General features: G+C 40.4%; 1 protein-coding gene across 1 annotated transcript in view; it reads left to right on the forward strand.

The window, feature by feature from the left end:
- csmd1b (CUB and Sushi multiple domains 1b) overlaps window positions 1-17,441 on the forward strand; it is a 2,043,836-nt gene that overhangs the window by 1,991,884 nt on the left and 34,511 nt on the right. Inside the window, exons 61-65 of the mRNA XM_078213588.1 lie at window positions 565-744; window positions 9,006-9,179; window positions 14,128-14,301; window positions 15,013-15,086; window positions 15,174-15,285. Of these exons, the coding sequence (XP_078069714.1) occupies window positions 565-744; window positions 9,006-9,179; window positions 14,128-14,301; window positions 15,013-15,086; window positions 15,174-15,285 (714 nt within the window). The remainder of the gene's footprint in view (window positions 1-564; window positions 745-9,005; window positions 9,180-14,127; window positions 14,302-15,012; window positions 15,087-15,173; window positions 15,286-17,441) is intronic.

Consider the following 17,441-nt stretch of genomic DNA (forward strand, 5'->3'; position numbering starts at 1 on the left):
ACTGCCTGCTCTGTGAATGATTATTTTACTAATTATTTGGAGATTTGAAGTGGTAATTTTAGTTCAAATTCATTTCTCTGCGTGCACTTCAGTGATTTTCAGAGATCATTTCACAGGATGTAGTTTTAGTGCGGTGTCTCCATTCTCAAAAGCCAAGCAACATTTTAATTAATAAGTAAAGAGCCCAGACAACAAACTGAATAAATGATGGGACACAACAATTTTTGGCCCATTAAAATAATCTATTGGGTGTGCGATGGTAAATAAGAAAAGCTGGTTGCCACTGTAGGTGTTTTTGTGACCATCATCTTTGCATATAATTATCATGTAATTCCAAAATTTTAGAAACAATTTAAAGAGTATAAAGGTGGCAAACAACTTGGGAAAAGCAATTTAAACTACAGGCATAAAAAAGTTATAAAATTTTAATTTTCCAAAATTACAGAACTGTGTTCATGCTCACATTGAACAAAACAATTAAGAATATAATTCTAGGTTTTAAATACGAAAAGAAAATTATGTTCTTGCAGTGGGCTAATTTTTGCTTTTCTTATTGGTCTACAGTTATAGATTGTGGTGACCCAGGTGCGCTCGCTAATGGTGTCCATCTAGGAAATGACTTCACCTATAATAAAACAGTAACCTATCAGTGTAACCCAGGCTTTCGGATGGAACCGGCTATATCTACCATGCTGCGCTGCATAAAGAATGGCTCTTGGAATCAGACCAAACCAGTTTGTAAAGGTATGAACAGATGTTGTACAGAAAGAAGGGGCTGTCATTATTGGACAGCGTATGTGCAGTTAGATGTGTGTAAACCTTCTTAATTTGCAGAATCAGATAATCATGGTTAATTAGTTTTACCTGTGCTGCTGATAAATTGATTTAAGCAGACAACCTAGGTATTCGTTTTTGAGTTGGCCGTTTCGGATCAGAGTTGCCAAGCTGGCAAGCTCACACATTCTCACTAACCTCTATAATTGAGGACGAACCAAGGTGAGAATCCGATTCTCTCAGGTCCATGGGAAATTCAATGGTTGAATTAGGGAACCGGGAGTCAATAGCTTTTCTGCTTAATCCGCTGTTTATGTACAAACTCTTTCTGACATGAGGGATGTGCTCTTGAACACAAACACCTGCTGGCCTCCATTACCCTTTCACTTTCCTTCCAGTGAATTGGAAGCTATTGATGGGACCTTGAATGAAATTGTTTCACTTTTCAGAAAGGTAGGTATTTGAGGACTGGTTCAGGAGCTTGAGAATTTTTGCTTTATTTGGAAAAGAAGCTTCAAAGCTTGTTAATTGATAGTTTGAAGGTTAGCAAAGAGGGGCAATTGTTGCAATTTGGGAAGAGGTTTACAGCATGGAAACAAACCCTTTGGCCCAACTTGTCCATGCTGCCCTTTCTTTAAAACAATAAGCTAGTTCCAATTGCCTACATTTGGCCCATATCCCTCTGTACTAATCTTACCCATGTAACTGTCTAAACACTTTTTAAAAGACAAAATTGTACCTGCCTCTACTACTACCTCTGGCAGCTTGTTCCAGACACTCAACACCCTCTATATGAAAGAATTGCCCCTCTGGACCCTTTTGTCTCTCTCCCCTCTCACGTTAAACCTACAAGCTCTAGTTTTAGACTCCCCTACCTTTGGGCAAAGATATTGACTAGCTGATCTATGCCCCTCATTATTTTGTAGACCTCTATCAGATCACCCCTAAGCCTCCTACACTCCAGAGGAAAAAGTCCCACTCTATCCAGCCTTTCCTTATAACTCAAATCATCAAGTCCTGGTAGCATCCTAGTAAATCTTTCCTGCACTCTTTCTATTTTAATAATATCCTTTCTATAATAGGGTGACCAGAACTGTACACAGTATTCCAAGTGTGGCCTTACCAATGTCTAGTACAACTTCAACAAGTCGTCCCAACTCCTGTATTCAATGTTCTGACCAGTGAAACCAAGCATGCCAAATGCCTTCTTCATCACCCTGTCCACTTGTGACTCCACTTTCAAGGAGCTATGAACCTGTACCCTTGATCTCTTTTTTTCTATAACTCTCCCCAACGCCCTACCATTAACTGAGTAAGTCCTGCCCTGATTCTATCTACCAAAATGCATCACCTCGCATTTATCTAAATTAAACTCCATCTGCCATTCGTCAGCCCACTGGCCCAATTGATCAAGATCCCATTGCAATTCTCAATAACCTTCTTCACTGTCCACTATGCCACCAATCTTGGTGTCATCTGCAAACTTACTAACCATGCCTCCTAAATTCTCATCCAAATCATTAATATAAATGACAAATAACAGTGGATCCAGCACCGATCCCTGAGGCACACTGCTGGCCACAGGCCTCCAGTTTGAAAATCAACCCTCGACAACCATGACAGATGTCTTCTGTCATCAAGCTAATTTTGTATCCATTTGGCTACCTCACCTGGATCCCGTGAGATTTAAACTTCTGCAACAACCTACCATGCAATACCTTGCCAAAGGCCTTGCTAAGGTCCATGTAGATAACGTTGACTGCACTGCCCTCATCTACCTTCTTGATTATCCCTTCAAAATACTCAATCAAACTTGGGAGACATGATTTTCCACTCTCAAAGCCATGCTGACTGTTCTTGATCAGTTCTTGCTTCTCTAAATGCCTGTAGATCTTGTTTCTCAGAATACCTTCTAACAACTTATCCACTCCAGGCTTTTCCCTGCAGCACTTTTTAAACAAATGCACAACATTTGCCACCCTCCAATCTTCAGGCACCTCACCCATGACTGTCGATGATTCAAATATCTCTGCTAGGGGACCTGCAATTTCCTCCCTAGCCTCCCACAACATCCTGGGATACACTTCATCAGGTCCCGGGGATTTAACTACCTTGATGCGCTTTAAGACTTCTGTAATATGTACACTCTGTAATCTGTACACTCCTCAAGACATCACTATTTATTTCCCCAAGTTCCCTATCATCAATGCCTTTCTCAACAGTAAATACTGATGAGAAATATTCATTTAGGATCTCACCTATCTCTTGTGGATCTGCATATAGATGACCTTGTTGATCCATAAGAGGCCCTACTGTCTCCCTAGTTACTCTCTTTTGCCCTTTATGTATTGTAGAAGCTCTTTGGATTCTCTATTGCCTTATCTGCCAAAGCAATCTCGTGTCCCCTTTTTGCCCTCCAATTTCTCACTTAACTTTACTCCTACACCCTCTTTAGTCATCATGTCAAATGGCTTAACTATGGGAAATGTAGCAATTTTCGAGCAAGAAGACATTCCCATTGGAAACGTGTTCATTCTAAAGTGGATGATGTTACCAGGGGCTGTCGTTGAAGCATTCAGTACAAATGGGTTTAAGAAAGAATTAGATCTGTACCTGGAGAGGAAAGGAAGTGAAGGATATAGCAAGTTGATAGTTAGGTGTGAGATCCATAGACTTTCCAAGAAATATTGCTTCCGTAATTCTATTGTTTTTAAGGATTACTACTGAAGAACAAGCCATGTTTTTAATGATATGATCATAGCAATATGACTGTCTAGGCATTACTCATTTATCATAGGATTATCACAGAATTAGTACCTGGGATTTCACTGCCACTGAGAGGGTCAATCAGTCTTTGTGGAATAAATGAAGAACCTGTGAACCAGATGCTGTTTGTACAGCAGGTAGAATCCAACAATAGGTTTTACTATTCGTACATTGCAAAACATGTTCTCCTAATGCCTGTGTTACCATCTTGGTGTTAAGTGCCGACATGCCGACACTATAGTCAAGAAAGCCCACCAACGCCTCTACTTTCTCAGAAGACTAAGGTAATTTGGCATGTCAGCTACGACTCTCACCAACTTTTACAGATGCACCATAGAAAGCATTCTTTCTGGTTATTATCACAGCTTGGTATGGCTCCTGCTCTGCCCAAGACTGCAAGGAACTACAAAAGGTCATGAATGTAGCCCAATCCATTACGCAAACCAGTCTCCCATCCATTGACTCTGTCTACACTTCCTGGCCTCGGCAAAGCAGACAGCATAATTAAGGACCCCACGCACCCCGGACATTATCTCTTCCACCTTCGGGAAAAAGATACAAAAGTCTGAGGTTGTGTACCAACCAACTCAAGAACAGCTTCTTCCCTGCTGCTGTCAGACTTTTGAATGGACTTACCTTGCATTAAGTTGATCTTTCTCTACATCCCAGCTATGACTGTAACACGACATTCTGCACTCTCTCGTTTCCTTCTCTATGAACGGCATGTTTTGTCTGTATTGCATGCAAGAAACAATACTTTTCACTATGTTAATACATGTGACAATTATAAATCAAATCAAATCAAAAGTCACTGAAAATGTATATTACACTCGTAGTATTTGCTTCCCCTTTCCTTTCTTATGCCTTAAAACTTAAGTTATACCATCTTACATGGGGTTACAACCTTTTTCTATTTCACCCTTGGGTCCTTTCCTTCTGCCTGCGCTTGGATACGAAATGTTGACAGTCTGTGCGAATTCTGGAGATCATCAAGAAGGGGCGGCACGGTAGCACAGTGGTTAGCACTGCTGCTTCACAGCTCCAGGGTCCCGGGTTCGATTCCCGGCTCGGGTCACTGTCTGTGTGGAGTTTGCACATTCTCCTTGTGTCTGCATGAGTTTCCTCCGGGTGCTCTGGTTTCCTCCCACAGTCCAAAGATGTGCGGGTTAGGTTGATTGGCCAGGTTAAAAAAAAAAATTGCCCCTTAGAGTCCTGAGATGTGTAGGTTAGAGGGATTAGTGGGTAAATATGTGGGGGTAGGGCCTGGGTGGGATTGTGGTCGGTGCAGTCTCGATGGGTTGAATGGCCTCCTTCTGCATGTAGGGTTTCTATGATGATTTCTAACTGATCCCAATCTTCTTTGCTCTCAGCATTCATGCAGCATAAGATCCCTCAGTAACTCGAGCACAGTGAGATCATTTGTAGACATTCTGGCTGAGATTGGCTAACTCAGCACAGAACTTGGATTGGATCTTCTCCTCTTGCACAATTGAGTAACGCACAAGTGATGTGTTTTATTATTGAACTACCTGGTAATAGAGGCAATTTTATTTTAGGGATGGCTTCAGTATAGCAATAATTTGATTACAATAAATTAACTTTGCTTAATTTTTTGGCATTAAATGAGGGAAGAAACGTCACAATTTTGACTTAACACATTGATTGATTTGAATATTCTACGACATATAGTCATTGAATCATAGAATCCCTACAGTGCAGAAGGAGGCTATTCAGTCCATCAAACCTGCACCGACAATGATCCCACTCAGGCCCTATCCCTGTAACCCCAGGTACTTACCCTACTAATCCTCTGACAATAAGGGGCAATTTATCATGGCCAATCAACCTAACTTACATATCTTTGGATTGTGGGAGGAAACCAGAGCACCCGAAGGAAACCCACGCAGACATGGGAAGAACGTGCAGACTCTAGACAGATAGTCACCCAAGGCCAAAATTGAACCCAGGTGCCTGGTGCTGCAAGGCAGTAGTGCTAACCACTGTGCTGCCATGCTACCTGGCTTATTCAAGTGAACTTCCACTATAACTTGGGATGGTGTTTGTGAAAGTGGTCAGAAGGACCTCAGTATAGCCGGATCTGACTCTCCGTATACGTTCCCAGAATGACCTTGTGGAGGTGGAGCTTTTGTCTGCCCCCTGTGTGGGAATTGTCATGTCGGAGGTTGGGGCCAGAGGCAGGTAGTCTGATTGTCAGCATTTCCAAACTGAAGCCTTTCCAAAAACCAGGTGCATGGATACTGACTGCAGGGACATTTGATCAGTCCAAGTGTACCAGCTGACATACTGGAGATGTAAGTCATGGCTACTGTTGTTGTTTTTTTCCCTGAAGCTTGTATATTTAAGTAATTTTTGATTGCTTGCTTATTTTTTACAATTCCTAACATAGCGGATATTTTTGTAAACTCAGGCAGCCGAACAGACTCCATAGCATTTCAGACTCAAAGATTTGGCAACAATTTTCAAAATTTTTAATGCATCTCCCAAAAATATCTGACTTGCCTTCAGGACGAGGGGACTGACACTTTACCCTCCCCGCCAGGTCCATCTTGCTGGATGTTCCAATTTTCATATGGCATGATCCTAGATGTGAACCCCATGGCACAGGTACCTGCCATTTGTAAACTCCTTAAGGACCCTCCCTCTGACCCCAGTTCACCAATATCAGTGGTGGAGGTTCCTGTTGGTCCATTCCCAAGGATTCTTTGGAACCTTATTGTCTCATGCTGTTTTTTCAAGGTTTATAAATGTAACCAATTTTGTTAGTTGTTGGGATCGACCAGAGATGCTTTTTAAATAAGAACTTGTGTATATTTTCATACAAAACAAAATGTGCTTGGCATTCAATTGCTTTCATCTGAAATGTCACTTCTACGTGTCTGATAGACTGCCGGACTTTAAATGTAAAAAAAATTATATCTAAGAACTTGTTTAAAAAGAAGCAATCAAAAATTACGTAAATACACAAATTTCAGATAAAACACCAATTCCCATGATTCTGGTATGCATGTACACTTCCCAGATTGTTTCCAAGATGCTTCCAAGATCTTGCACCTGAATTGAACCTTGCGTTCCCAGCCGGTGGAGAGAGGGAAGTTGAGAGAGGTTGGATGGAAATGGGAGAGAGAGAAGGAGTGGAGTGGGGGTGAATGGGTAACAGATTGCGGGGGGATGGGGTGTGGGGGGGGGCGTGGGGAGAGAGGAGAAGAGAGCTGCTGCAATCTAAGGAAGAGGATGGGAGGGTAGAAGAGAATTGGTCCGAAGGATGTGATCGAGAGGAAAAAAAAATCCTTTGGGAGGTGGTGTGTGAAAAAACTCTTGCAATCTGGAGGGAGAATGATGGGTGTTGGCATGGGGGGGGGGTTGCTTGGGAGTGTAGGGCAGCAGATAAGATGTGATGCACAAGTAATAGACTCTGAAAAAATATATAAAACTAGTTTATCAAAGGTTATCTTAAAACCAGGTCAACTTTTTCTCACACAACAACAAAAACATAAAAGTGCAGGAAAATCTCAGCAGGTCTGACCGCATCTATGGACGGAGAGTAGAGCCAGCGTTTCGAGTCTAGGTGACTCTTCGTCAGAGCTGAGAGGAAAGAGAGTCAGCAGAGATTTATCCTATGAGGGTAAGGAGGGGTGGTGGAATTGAACAAAGGGAATGTAAATGAACATGCAGAAAGCTGAGAGCTACTTTTTCTCATGTTAGTTTAATTTTCGGATGTTTGTGGGTATGGTAATTAAGAAACATGGGCCAGAGTTTAACATACAAAGTTTGGTCACGTGTGTGCACCCAACGCAGAAGAGAATGAAATTGCACGAGAAGACATTGGGCGCATGTCTCGACATCATTGTGCAGTCGGGCAACATTCCACTCTACGGCGAGCAAGAGAGTAAAAAGTGTGCCCGCTGATAATCAGGAAATCAATTTAAATTAGTTACGCACCAATTGATCAGAATTTTACATTGACGCTCTGTCTTTATGGTTGGCGGGCGGGCCGATTGGCAAGGCGGCTTTTATGTTTAAGCTGCAAGGTTTTAACATAACTTTTGATAAACTAGTTTTATATATTTTTTCAGAGCCTATTACTTGTGCATCACATCTTGTCTGCTGCCCTACACTCCCAAGCAACCCCCCCCCCATGCCAACACCCATCATTCCCCCACCCTCCAGATTGCAAGAGTTTTTCACACACAATCCAGGGCATGAGGAAGTATCAGGGCTGAAATAAAATAAGCACATGTCTAAGGACTAAGGTCAGAGTGTGATTGTGCTGCCTACACACTTGTGTCGTCGCTTTTACATCAATATTTATTTTTTCACAGGTCAGCAGCTCCCTGAGACAGCTCTGCAGTGCCTGTCCCCCTGAAGGAGCATATTGGAAGCGCCAGCCCACACTCTCCCTTGTCTCAGAGCCCGCCTTCTCCCTGCCCTCCCTAGCACGCTCAGCATCTCGCAGCATGTTTTTTGCACTGCCTGGCCATTAATTGACCAGCCAGCATGAAACTGTGCTCTGGGGCCGACTAGCCAGGAATGCATTTTGTGCCCACTTCCGGGCGCCCACTTCCGGGCGCCCACTTCCGGACCCCCTGGGTGTGCGCACCTGATGGCTTTTAAGCCATGGAACGTAAACTTTAGAATCAATTTTAATGTCTGAATTCTTGAGTGATGTCATTTGTCTTGCTTGCAATGTTAATTGGTAGTTAAATGATTGCTTTTGAGTACAAATGATTACCTTTGAGCATAATTGTTGTCAAATTAATGCATATGAATGCTGTTGATTGCAAATTATGTCTGAACGTTTTGGTAAGGTTTTGGCAAATTTAGCATAGTATTACTGAAACTATAGCACTATGGTGTTTGAGTTGCTTACATTTATATGACACTTTACAATTACTTTGGTTGAAATATTCTATGAGAATAACACAGCAGAAAAGGGAGTTGTGTCCCTTTAGTTTTCAGTAGTTCTTGATTTCTCAATTAAACAAAAAGAGAAACCAATGCAGAGATTATTTATTTTTATAATTATTTTGTGTGAAGTCTGAATGACTTGTGCAAATTAAATATTTAATTTTAATAGCAACATAAAAACTGGAGCCACAGTGAAAGTCACTAAGTTTCCAAAGGACCATAGGCTGCTGATCCCTCTTTTTGAGAGAGAGAGTTGACTAATGGTGATTTAACTTGAGGGTCACCACACCTCCGACAAAGGGCAACGTTTTGAGAAGGCAGGGCCTTCATAAATAATCTTAGCCGGTATGGGAATTGAACCTTTATTGGCGTTGCTAAGCATCACGAACCAGTCCAGCTAACTGACCCTCTACTGGAGTCATACATTCCTCGTTGAATACCTTCCACTTATACAAATTAATGGTAAGATAATTGCTAGTCTTTTGTGTTTATGAAGTGCATGAATTTTGTTTGTTTGTCTGTTCCCATTCCCCCTGAAGCTATCACTTGCACACAGCCACCCCCAGTTCTACATGGAAGAGAGCAGGGATCAGATTTCAGATGGGGCTCTAGCATCAGCTATACTTGCTCAGAGGGGTATCAGCTTTCCTTGTCTGCTGTTCTGACCTGTGAAGGAATTGGTATTTGGAGAGGAGAAGTCCCACAGTGCTTACGTAAGTTTGCATTACCTTTCTTGAAGAATTTTAAATCAGTAATGCAATGTTCCCTTTTCTTTTCTCCATGGATGGTGCTGATTAACTGAATCTTTGTTCTACTTATTGTGTTCTCATCCTTCAGTCTCGTTTGCTTATTGTAATTACATTTGAGTTCTATAATTAGTAAATGATCCCCTGATAATTAATCTATTAACTTTCTTTCTTGCTTTTTTTCTTACCCATTTATTCAGAAAATTAACCACAAATCCAACCTGTAGTTTCTGTTATATGGTTGAAATAAATTTTGTTCTCCATATCATTGTCGAATAGGTTATGTGTCTAATAATGCTTTTAGTCTGGATTATTACACTAATAAGAGTTTTAACAACACCAGGTTAAAGTCCAACAAGTTTATTTGGTAGCAAATGCCATTAGCTTTCGGAGCGCTGCTCCTTTGTCAGATGGAGTGGAAATCTGCTCTCAAACAGGGCACAGAGACACAAAATGAAGTTTGATTTTGTGTCTCTGTGCCCTGTTTGAGAGCAGATTTCCACTCCATCTGACGAAGGAGCAGCGCTCCGAAAGCTAATAGCATTTGCTACCAAATGAACCTGTTGGACTTTAACCTGGTGTTGTTAAAACTCTTGCTGTGTTTACCCCAGTCCAACGCCGGCATCTCCACATCATTATTACACTAATGGCAGGCCTCTATGACAATGCTGCTTGGGTAGCTAGTTTGACTTTTCTCCTGCCTACTCTCCAGAGAAGCATTCACGTTGTGTCCATTATTTTCTCTTCATGATACAGCCAAGGTTAGGAATTGTGGAGAACCATGTGTACAAATGCACACTTCATGACTTTATGATATTCCCGTGCCCTATTTTTGTTGTGCTGCAGTATCAATATCTTGAATACAGATGTTTGCATTCAGAAACAAGTTATAATGGCAGCAGCTACATTTGAAAGGTTCATCTTAATAGATTATTAAGAGTGACATGTTTGTAAATGCAGTATATCCTTTTAGGTTAAAATGCATGTGATAATCCCGACTGCATAAAGCATAAAATTAATGGAAGGTCGTTACAGTGCACAAAGTATGCCTTGCATCATTATTTTTGGACATAGCTATCATTAACACTTTTGCTTTTTGAATTATAAATGAACAAACTCTGCCAAAGTTTTGATCCACACAGATTGTAATGCACATTGCAAATCTTGCTCAGTAATTTATGAAAAGATCTACAATACTGTGTTGCATTATTTGCATTGATCCATGGATATGTTTATAGGAAGGCTGCTTTGTATGTTACAATAGTTTTTAAGGGACCCTTTTGGTATGCTGTGTGAAGACACTGAGATAAGACCCACAGTGGAATTTTCAAGCCCTTCCTGCTGGTGGGATCTTCCTATCCTACCAGATGACAGGACAGTTGAGCCACATAAAATATTGTCGATATCAGCAGGACCCAAAGATCCTGCCAGTAGCCAATGGCAAGTCATCTCTGGTGTGAACAGAATTCCCACTCACCTGAAGAAGGGGCTTAGAGCCTCGAAAGCTTGTGTGGCTTTTGCTACCAAATAAACCTGTTGGACTTTAACCTGGTGTTGTTAAACTTCTTACTGTGTTTACCCCAGTCCAACGCCGGCATCTCCACAACAGAATAAACCACCAGAGGGAGGCCTGGAAAATCCTGCTCACAGGCGGAATTGTCCTATCCCACCCACCACTGGAATCATAGTGGGCGGGACAGAAAATGTTGGCAGACCATGCAAAGGTCGATTGACTTCGGGTGGGAATTTCCGGTCTTGGGGCGAGCATGGCCGGAAAATCGTGCCCACAGACTCTCGTGGCCTGACGTTATGTGACAGAATTTATTTTGTTTTTCCGTGAGTTTATTGAAACAGGAATACCCTTTTAGGCAGTTAAATTAAGACATGTTACCTTTGTTGAAATGTAACTTGCAACTTCTGTAAGACAGAGATAACCAGCATGTTAACAAAGACATTAATGTTGATAATGCCCTTTGCTGACATTTTCATTCTTTTCTCCTTCCTGCTTGACTTTCCTATCTAAAATGCGGCATCTCATATTGGCAACAGTTTCATCAGCACTAACTGACCCTGTTGAAGTGTCCATCTCCTTTTGTGAAATTAGATAGTGTGTGTCTTTGGTACTATTTGACTGGGTCAGAGATTCTAGACTTAGGAGAAAGGTGCCTTTCATTATACCAGACTGGACCTGAGGTAGTATATTTTGTGGCATGGCATTTTGGGCAACAGTGTCTTTTCAAGGTGTGAGAAACATGTCAAATGTAGGCATATATCAGGATATTCTGAATTATAGATGCACCACTGGGAAACATCAGATGCATTTCCTTGTTTAATTTATTTGTTGTTGTTATACGGATTATGTCCCCTTCTCCAAATTGCACAATTTCACCTAATGCCATATGCTTCTGTGTAGCTTCAACACCATGTGTTTATGGTGCTAGAATCAGCAAATGATTCTTTCCAGCCCACACAATGGTCAGTACCTTGATTGTTCTCAGAAGTGTACCTTGTCCTCAGAAGTTGAGAGTTTCCACCCTGAAATGAAATTCTTGTGATATTTGTAATTCAGCAACAAGAGATTATCTCAGGTCTGTCTTAGAGATGAGAACACCACCTAACTGTTTTAACCAGAAGCCTTATTACATTATGGAATTCTTCTTGAGCTTCTTGACCTCAGGAAGTTGTTATCTTTCTTCTTTTAGTGTATGATTGTATCTAACGAAAACTGTATGCCTTTATGTGGAAGTGTCTTGGGATTAATCTGCTAAGGTCATCATGCTCAAATGTCTTGAATGAGAATTGATCACATAATGTTTTCCTAAATTATCATTTAAGTTTGTCTTGAGTTGCATTGGAGTTGCTACCTTTTGAAGAATGAAGTCAGCTATGTAATGTATCTTTACACAAATTGCAATTTTTTCATAATCTTTTATACCTAAAATACTGAACTGTTATTGCAATTTCATCCAAGGAATTGATTCTAAATTTATTAAATTGACAGGTACATAAAATTCTGAGGGATGCTGAGGGAGAGTCAAATGTGAAATTAATTCTGTCAATCTCCGTGTAGGCGTCGTGGACAAACTGAGACCAAAATTAATAATTTGGAGGTGGAGATGTCACCCAGTTTTGCAAAGTGCTCTTCTGGGGCTTGGCCCATATATGCCAGACTAAGATTGACAGTATTTCTGAACTCTTTCTTTATGAGACAGCAAGTATTATTCCCTAAGAAAATTCATCTGTTAGGCTCTTTCATTTCAAAATGAATATTTTGAATGGTAAAACTTTGTGGTATGACATTTTGCCCTCATAGCCAGGTAAGGTATACTTTGAATGTATGTTTTTCACACAATGGACTGCATGATGCTAGGATTTGAAATAATTACGTACAGTTCCTATAATTTGTGTTAGCTTTTTTCGTGCTTTCCAAAGTGGGACTATAATATTTTGCCATATACCAAGCCACTCCAAGAGGATGCTGCATGGTTCAATGTTTCTGCCAATGCTTTTTAACGTGAGTACCTAGGAAGTACATAACAGCGGCTAGAAATGACTCTCCCCTACCTTTTCCTACCTCCCCATGAAAACAACACCAACTGATGAATTTATGAATGACACAAATAATGGGTAGCCCCAGCATTCATCATTATTACCCATTTTTGAATATTATCACCATCCTTTCTAACCACTGTCCTTTGAAATTGACTGCTCATGAAAAGTTTTGGAAAATTCATTCGCTCTTTCATTTTAACAGAAAAACGACATACACAAATTGAGGGCTGAATAGTCACCTGTCTAGCTATTCATGTATTTCCCCCTATATTAAATTTTTTTTTAATTGTCATGCTATGTGCACCACACCTCAGCTGATAATTGGGCAATCTTCTGCCAAGTCTCTATCAATACCACTGTCTCACCAAGGAGTAGAGAGGTATGGTTCTAGCCCTGTTTTTCTCATCCTCCCTGCTCTCCTGAAGCTACTCTCCTACTCCGAGTATTCTTCACTTATGACACAGGCAAGAAAAGGAATTTGTTGCATGGTAAATCCTTATCGCAATCTAATATCCTATCACTCCAAAGCACTGTGAATTGACGAATGCAGATTGTATAATAATGCATCTAAATATGGTCATCTTTCTCGGAAAATGCTGGAAAATCTCAGCATGTCTGTGGATGCTGTCAGATGTTGTCAGACGTGCTGACATTTTTCAGCATTTTCTGTTTTTGTTTCAGATTTCAGCATCCACAGTAATTTGCTTTTATTTTTATTACATATGGTCATCTTTCTTTTCTTCTGAGGACATTGATTGTCTGTAATTCCCTTATTGTACTTGCAAATATTTAACTTGACTGCAGCAAAGCCATTTTGAAAAAATCCAGTAGCTTCATGGGTAATTCCAGTGCTGTGTCGAGCACCAAGCCATGTAGACTACAAGGGTTCCACGTTCAATCCTAAGACTGTAATGATCTTAACCCAGGGTAGCAACAAGGCTGCAACAATTAACCACAGCCTTACTTGTCCAGAGATGGTCAAATCAGCCACAGTTCCCCTTCCTGAACTCCGTCCAGGGATGTGTGCTATGAAAGCAAATGTGTGTTGATGATAGGGCCTGCTATAGTAACGCTCTCTTACGCTTCTAAATTGAATGTTGACACTTACTGTCTCAGCTCGGATATTTAAGAAAAAAGAGCCATTGGCCTCAAGCACTGGTAAATGGATGGCAATGATAGAACTGTATCCCAACATGAATTGAGGATTCAGGAGAGGAGCAAAAGAAAAAAACTATTGGGTGGAAGAAGGAATCCATCTGGTAAAGCAATGTGATGGATTTTGAAAGCTGTGAAGGTTTTTGAATACTATGCTCGGGTATTCCACAATATATTAACTCCGCTCTGGCACTTCCCTTGCCTGCAGCTGTTTTCTGTGGAGATCCAGGAACTCCAGTAGAGGGGCGAATTGAAGGAAGAAGTTTCACCTACAAATCTGAAGTATATTTCCGCTGTCGACCTCCATTTCTGTTGGTTGAATCTTCGAGAAGATTTTGCCAGGCTAATGGATTCTGGAGTGGAGTTCAACCATCTTGTATTGGTATGGTCACCTCATCCATTGTCTTAATTAATTATTAATGATCTTCAGTTTGCTCCAAATGGAACTGTCACCATGATACATGTATTTAAATTAAGATAGGTTACCAGGGAGAGTCGGAGGATTATTACATTTAGCATGTTTTTTTAATGCCTGTCTATTCCTGTTTTTCATTGTCTTCTACTTTGCCTGTGTTGCCCATAATGGTTTTAATTTTATGGCTTTACCCCCAGTCAATTTTAAAAACGGGAAGTGGTGAACGAGGAAAATGATTCCACTGATGGAGAGCTTTCATTTTGACAGCAAACACTTACTGTTAATATGAACAGGAAAGCAGTGAAAATATCTCATAAATAACGTGGCAATGTTACAGTCCAGCGAACAAACCTTTTAAGAGATTGGGCCTTAAAATTAAGTTATGTGAATATCAAAATGTTCATATCCAATTTCATTGTCTACTGATTAATAGCAGTTTTAATATGTTTAAAATAAATAGTCCGCAAAGGAATTGATTATCCTTGTGTTATGTACATATATGCTAATATTGCCCTGATGTTATTTCGAGGCATTAAAGTACTCAGCATAGGAAAACTAAAGTGAACACACATTTTTAAAACTGCTCATTTGTAAGCTGTTTAAAACAAAACTCTTTGTAGCATAGCCAGAATTATTAATATGTTTCCTCTATTTCAATATTTTCGTACTTATACAAAGATCCAACGCACACAATATGTACAGATCCAGGCACCCCTCATTTTGGAATGCAGAACAGTTCTCAAGGTTACGAGGTAAAAAACTACTGAATCAAAAATTCTGCTAATCATATCTTCCAGTTATTCCCTTTCTATATTGAGAACATTGGTGTTTTTTTACAGGTTGGAAGCACTGTATTTTTCAAATGTCGAAAAGGGTACCACATTCAAGGCTCCACAACACGTTCCTGCCTTGCCAATTTGACTTGGAGTGGCATACATCCTGAATGCATTTGTAAGTTTTCCAGCTTCAAATATCAAAATCTGCAACAAATTTCTTTCTGCATGTATAGAATATTGCTCCACCTAATTCTTTTGTACCTTCCTGTCCTTGTCCAGATTTAATGAAGTGTTTGATTAATTATTTGACTTTGTTAGAAGTGCAAGTGAGATGTGGTAAACTGCCTTCACCACATAGGATGGTACTTTCTCGAAGGCAGGGAGTAGGCACTTCCTGTCAGCAGGCAATCGCAAAGCACACAACTGTGACTATTCTTTTCTGCTGGCAAGAACATTTTCAATTTTGTCAACTTGATGCCTGTTGTAATCAGTCCTCATCATGTGAAACATGACCAATGACTAAAGGAAGGTTGGCAGTTGGCCCAGCATTGAATTGCTGGCTGGCATGCTGGAGAACAGAAATTGTAAATAGATTTAGGAGGGTGTGTCCTTTAGTTCAGTGCATTGATAAAACGGGCATCGATTAAAAACTGCAGACTTGATTCTGAAAGTAGAAAATTATCAATAGATTTATTAATGGTAATTTTCCACCTGTTGATTTGGTGCATAGCAGTAACATTTAATCGAAACACAAACATAATTGAACGACCATAAATTGATCAGAAAACTGCAAGCACAAAGTTCTGATTTGCTCAGAAGACAAAGTTATAAAACCACTCCAAAGTATGGTTTTGTTCTTTGGAAAGAATGCAATGACACATGCTCAAACAACTCTCCCTTGCTCCTCTCAGTAATGGTAGAGGAATTACATCCAAGGTCATTGTCACCAGTTGCCCAGTGGTGCTTCTGCACAAGTGCAGCAGTTGTTATTGTCTTTTCCTTCACTAATGATGTGCTCAACATCAAGACTTTGAAACAAAAACCAAAAACTATGGAGAGAGAAACACATTGCAGGCCAATTATTTTTTTATTAGAACATGGAGAGTTGGTGGCATAGTGTTCTTGTCACTGGACTAGTAATTTAAAGATCCAGGGCAATGTTCTGGAGACCCAGTTCGAAACCCACCATGGCAAATAGGGAAATTTAAATTTTAAAAAATCTTGAATTAAGAGTCTAACGGTGACCGATTATTATAAAAACCCATCTGGTTCACTCGTGTCTTTTAGGGAAGAAAGTATGCAGACACGTGGCTCCAATGTGGTTGACTCTTAAATGTCCTTTGAAATGGCAATTAGGGATAGGCAATAAGTGCTGGTCCAGCCAGTGATGAATTTTTAAAAATTGAAGATATGAGAAATGAATAACATTTTTAAGCAAATACAGAGCTCGGAAAAGGAGAGTTGGAAAAGCACAGAGTGGAGAGTAGGAGTGATGGAATAACAGAGGGATAATGGTGCAATGTATGGAGGTATGTGACAAAGTTATAAATAGTTACAGCAGAATAACAGAGTGGGCAAAGATTGGAAAATCTATTGGAGATATTTCTGTGGTCCACGATTGTGGTGGAAGAAAGGCAAATAGACCCAGAAGTGTGGGCCACCCACCAACTGTGTATGATGGAGGGTTCCCACCTCAAGTAACAGCTCACACCTCTTCCATTCCTAGAGTATGGTCACTAAAATCAGGGCATCAACCTCAGCTGAATTCTGCTTGCCTGTCTGCAAGTCACATTTGTCAATTACCGAAACATTGTCCAATTAAAAAATTTATTTTCCCTGCCACAAGTCAGTAAATGGCACGGCCCAAGGGGTGTGATAAGTATGTATATAATTTGCGATCTTGATCATACATTTTGTCACTTCTATATTTTAAATTGAGCTATGACTATAAGTTATTTATAAAGACTGTAAATGTAAAGATCTCCCCATGCCCATCGATATGTGCCTTTTATTGTGCAAGCAGTATTAAATTTGACAATCTCATTGATTTAAAGGGTGGAAAAACACATGGGGTGGGATTTTATGGCCTCGCTTGGGCGAGACCGGAAATTCTCGCCTAAGGTTAACTGAGATTTCTGTTGTCAGATCCTTGCCTGTGCTGATTCCATGGGGGGGTGATGTAGTAGAGTTCCGGCCTGCTGTGCTATATATTGTGCAGACAAACATCCATATTGCATTTTTGTTAAAGATATACAAGCAAGAACTGCACACAATGCTATCTTGACTGGCCTCAGTTATGTTACTAGAGGCTGGAAATTCTGCAGCGAGAAA

The sequence above is a fragment of the Mustelus asterias genome, chromosome 5 (assembly GCF_964213995.1).
Source record: "Mustelus asterias chromosome 5, sMusAst1.hap1.1, whole genome shotgun sequence".
In the NCBI taxonomy this organism is placed as follows: Eukaryota; Metazoa; Chordata; class Chondrichthyes; order Carcharhiniformes; family Triakidae; genus Mustelus; species Mustelus asterias.